General features: G+C 44.4%; 1 protein-coding gene across 24 annotated transcripts in view; it reads right to left on the bottom strand.

The window, feature by feature from the left end:
- nfixa (nuclear factor I/Xa) overlaps positions 1-5,000 on the bottom strand; it is a 97,555-nt gene that overhangs the window by 85,308 nt on the left and 7,247 nt on the right. Inside the window, exon 1 of one of the 24 annotated variants that reach the window (XM_081701306.1) lies at positions 3,352-3,598. The exons of 22 other annotated variants lie outside the window; for them this stretch is intronic. In XM_081701306.1, coding sequence (XP_081557432.1) covers positions 3,352-3,399 — 48 coding nt within the window. In that variant the 5' untranslated portion in view covers positions 3,400-3,598. One more of the 24 variants, XM_081701313.1, reaches the window with a different exon arrangement.

Here is a 5,000-nt window from a genome sequence, read left to right as displayed (position 1 = left end):
TGCTCGCGCTACTCCACCCGCGCGCCCTCCGCTCTCCCCCGCCCTCTCCCTCTTTCGACTCCGGTCTCGTTTTCCACTGGAGTCTCGGCAAAGGGCGCATTCTGCAAAACCGCAACGCCTCACCCAAGTCTTCGCTCCACGTAAACATCGCTTACCGCATGATCTGCCAGACCTGCAATCCGAGTCGCATCAAGCACCGCAAAAGACAATGGAAGTGTTCATTTCTAACAAGCAGATGACGGCGCAGCCGCTCGGTGCCGAATCCCGCCCGAAGACTCGCAATCGTTGCGCTGTAACATCCAGCATGGGTCGCGCGCTGCGTGGGGGAAAAACGCGGAGATGTGAAAAATATTACTCAAAAAGACAAATGGCCAAGGCTTACCATGTGAATTCATACGAGCGCAGCTCAGCCGAAATATATTGCGCACATGTGCATAGTAGGTGTGCGTCGAGGGGTGAAACGGCGCGGTTGTCAATTCGTTTTAATTAATGGAAATAAACCGCTGGCTTGACGCTGGTTTTCGGCTGTTGTGAACCAGAAATCTGCGTGGTGAAGCAAAGAAAAAAGTTTAACTGCTTGACCGTATTGTTCTCATATGTTCTCTCTGGTAGGCTAAACACCGCTTATGCCTGAGTTTAATTATTTATCTGTAGCCCACAAAAAGACATCCATCTTTCTGTCACGTTTTATTTCACTAAATCAGTCACAGTAGGCTATTTACTTTTCACGGCTGAGTCAACATTTGATCTCGCTTTGTAGGCTAAAGCACTTCACATGTGTTGCTGGCTATTTAAGTGTTTACAGGACATGTACTGTAATAAGCAACAGGCTAATTACAGTGATTACCGAAGCACTCTCGGCACCTTAGGTGTGTATAATCCATCAATTACAACAGGGACCTTGACATGCGATAGTGAAAGAAGCTGAACAAACATTTTAAAAAGAACTGCTAATGGTAGAATGTAATGGTCTATAACTCCTTAAAAATGATTTACCCTTGCATGAGAAACAAATGCAATTACTCAGACTATTCACGATAGCCAGAGTTTATTGGGTCTAAATAAATCGAATTACTATCATTTTAAACCGATTCTTGTCACGTAACGCATCTGAATTAAATCTAGGAGGAGGGTGGGTTTATTGGCATGTCGAGTCGCCGCGCTGGGCAGACTTGGTTTCTTTATGTTGTCCCTCCCCATTTTATAAGAACCTATTAGACGAAGTAATTACTCGGTACAAAATCCGGGCCAATCGACTATTCAAACTAAAAGTAATTTGTTTTTGAACATGTAAGAGAGAAACGGCAGGTTCGTGTACGGATGTGTGTCCTAGCTTGCACTCCCCCTTAAGACTCCTGACATGAAGAAATAAAATAAGGCAAAGACAAAATACTCTAAAATGCAATAAGAGAAGGAAACACTCAATAAAAATACATACATAGAAAAATGTCTGAAAGGGGACTGAAAAAAAAATGACGTTACAAATTAAATGTCTGGGAAAATGTCGGGACCACGGATGTTTTACGGAACAGGCCTAACTGAAAGCCTACCCAACACCACATTTAACACAGTGACTGTTGTAAAAACAAGGCAAACTCGCGTGAAGGCAGCTAACGGTATTCCCGTCGAAAGGAAGATATGGATCCAAATTTTACAGACGCTCGCAAGTCAAACACGGCCTGCTTTCTGCACGAGCTCAGTAATAAAGCCACAAGTCACAATAAAGTTTTTTCTTCTTTAAAACATGCCCATCTCAGTAGAAAATACAATATTCATGACTTTGCATTGATTTTACTTTTTAGTCGACATGATTTAAGAGGTCCTGTTTAAGTCTATAAGGCCTATAGGTCTACTTAGATTAAAAAAAGCCGACAGAGCGACATAACTCACCCCCACCCCCGCCCAAAAGATGCAAGAAACACAAAATAACGAAATTGTAGGAAATTATTTTGCAATAAAGAGATTTATGTAGTACATTTTATAAGATAGAGATTCGCCCAGACACGAATGTAGCCGTACATATGTGGAATGCCGTATCTTTGGGCTACCCACTGCAGGGAGGAATATTGTATTTGCTAAAAGCTTGGCAGCATTTCAGACTTTTTGAGAAGACTGTAGTGGCTGTAATTTCAGGAAAAATATATATTGTAATTGCTGCTGACCCAGTACGAACCCCGGTGCCCGTCTGGGATTACATTTCATCTGCATATGTCTTGGACCTCGGCATATTGTAGATCTGTCGCGCTTAAAATAACAGTCGGCCTGTGTCGTGCGTTGCTCGTAGTAGCTGATTCTTCATGGGTTTCTACAGGTATCACGCTAGACCACTGCTGTACTGCGCTCCTTAACTGGCCAGCCAACATGTTGCGGCATGTTAAAAAAAGAAGTCGTATTATACTTAAGCCGCGAGCGTCACCGTGTAAAAACTTAGAAATGCCGCTAAACTCAAAAAAACACCTTAAGAAATATAAAGACAAAGACTGCTTGATCAACATCTCAGTCTGCTAACGGATTTTAAACGTCCGCTGGCTTGGTTTCAACAACGCACTACACTTCTCCTCAGTTACACAGTCTTACAGTAAACATTGCATTTCACAATGACTGTGAATGATTTGTTATTTTTTTCAAATGAAAAATGAGCTGGTTTGTCTGTACAGGCGTGCTCTCCTACTGAGAAATCCTAAGCCAATAACCAATCCTAAACCTACACTATCACCAGAAGCTGCAAGTCACGTTACTCCGTTCAGAAAAGTATCTTAGTGCATTAACAAAGTAACTTTAAAACTGTCAACTTCACCAGCATTTCACACCATCTCTTCCGACATGCCTAGTCTAAATGCAAGTTTACTTAGAACTGTCAGTCACCTCGCCTGTCGTAACTTCAGTTTTGCAAAAACCCACCTTTCCCAGACCCAACATTAAAATGAAACAAAACGACACCCTTATTTATTCATATAGAAATGCGTTATTCGTGCAATAATCCCGGATGGCGGTGAAAATGAAAATAAAAAATTGAAAAAATAATAAACTCGCAGAGCTGTCGCGAAGCACGCTCCCTCTCCTAGCCCTCTCTTCGCCGCTCCTTTTATATAAAATAGATTTGGGAGAAGCGCCATTTTCTCTTCGGACCCATGCGCGCTCAAACGCGCTGGAGCAGCGCGCTGGAGAGCTGCCACTCGCGACCACGGAACCGGAGCGACCGTGCGGGGAAGGAAACGGCGCTGGAAACGCGAACGAGAGCCCGTCCCAAAACGCAACTGAAGCTCGCGCCTAGCAGCAGCAGCGACAACAACGAAACACAGCATCCGGAAACACGCGCGTAACACGTATATAAATGAACACCCACGTTACCTGTGTCAGGCAGTACGGAGAGTACATGGTTATTTCAGGGTTATACATTGAGGAGCGTTACGGGGCTGAGTGGAAGTTCGCCGTGCTGTTGCATTGCAATAACTCGCCGTCCCCCCTCGCGCTTACTCCATGCTGCTCGCGCCGCTAACCCCGCCTCGGAGGCAGAAAGTGAAAGCTCAAACTTTGGGAGGAAAGAAAAAAAAAAAAAACTTCTCTCGCTGGTTCTCTCCTCCTCTCTCTCTCTCTCTCTCTCTCTCTCTCTCTTCTCTGTCAAATAAAAAACAAACAAACAAACAAACAAAAAACGTGAAGACGTTTGCCCCCCCCCCCGCCCCGAAAGTCGCGCGAAAGACACCAGGCTGATGTCGATTAGAGGAAAGAAAAATGGGGACAAACTTCACAAATACGGGCAGTCGGCGCGCGACACAGCCACGGCTCCGCCGAGCTGGGGTAGGTTTAATCCCCGCGACGTCTAATTCATTTGAACCCGACTCGAAGCTAAACAGACTAAACAAGCCACTTAATAGCTTCGTATTCGTGTGTCTCTTGTCCTTTTTAAAATTAAGTATGTTAAGATGAACAAAATTAAAGGGGCTGTTTTAATTCCCTGCGAGCATATAGCTCGATTATGCTTTTCTGCTTTAGGAAACCCTGTAAGTTCAAATTCCTCTTCACCTTATGTCGCGTTGCTCGATGTGATCATATAATGGGGTGAGTCAACTTTTTAATGGACTTTTAATCAAGTCTGTCTCTGACTCGCCCAACCCCGCATCTGTTTAGGTCGGGCGCCCGCAGCGCCGTCGCCAGGCACAAGCAGCTATACTTACACCTCTCTTCGCCATCGGGAAATTCTGGAGGGAAGAAACTATACATTCACTGTCAGGCCTAAGTGTCAGTTTAACTGCCGCTGGTAGGCTATACAATTATAGGGTATAGGATGACAGGAATACAACATCGCGACCCATTGTGGCTGTTGCTGGATGTAAGGTAGACAGAGAGAGAAAGAGTTGGACCCTTTTCTTATCCTCGCGCAAGTCTTTACGGAAGGTAAATTAAACGAGTTCTGATTAACACTGGCTTGCCATGACCTGCCCCGTGTTTCCAAACACGGCTTTAAAATTCATGTCTAGGTTAGGCCAGAGCCGAGATCGAGTTGAAAGCTCAGCGTTTCGTCTCGATGGTGTCCGCGAGGTGCTGACATGAGCTAAATGAGCTAAATGCAGAAATAAATCATCATCTACTCACTCAGTGATATTCTTTATTAAGCGTCAGTCGCGTTCAAAATGCTCTGAAGTTAAAAAAAAATAACAAAACAAAAAAAAAAACAACAACAACAGCAACAACCGCAGAACAGCACGTCGACTTTACAACATTTTACATTTTAAGAGGTACAAATGTGGCTTCGGGAAAACATTCACCCAGCGCCAGGTAGGGATGAACTCACCGGCAGACAGCAGTGCCAAAAAAGAGGGTGCTGCGGTTTTTAGGTGGCGTACAGCTCTAGGTTCAGGACTTACATGGCCGGTATGACAATACTAAACTCACAGAAAATAAAAGAGGGCAAAAGAGTGAGAGAAGGAAAGAGAAACAGGGAGAAGGAAAGCGATGGAGAGGAAGTGTAGCAGAGAGAGTGAGAGAGAAGGCAGAAA

This window comes from Electrophorus electricus, chromosome 18 (assembly GCF_041902795.1).
Source record: "Electrophorus electricus isolate QZ-2024a chromosome 18, ASM4190279v1, whole genome shotgun sequence".
Classification (NCBI taxonomy): domain Eukaryota; kingdom Metazoa; phylum Chordata; class Actinopteri; order Gymnotiformes; family Gymnotidae; genus Electrophorus; species Electrophorus electricus.
Note: the sequence above shows the minus strand (reverse complement) of the source record. Positions and strands in the feature narration are given on the sequence as shown.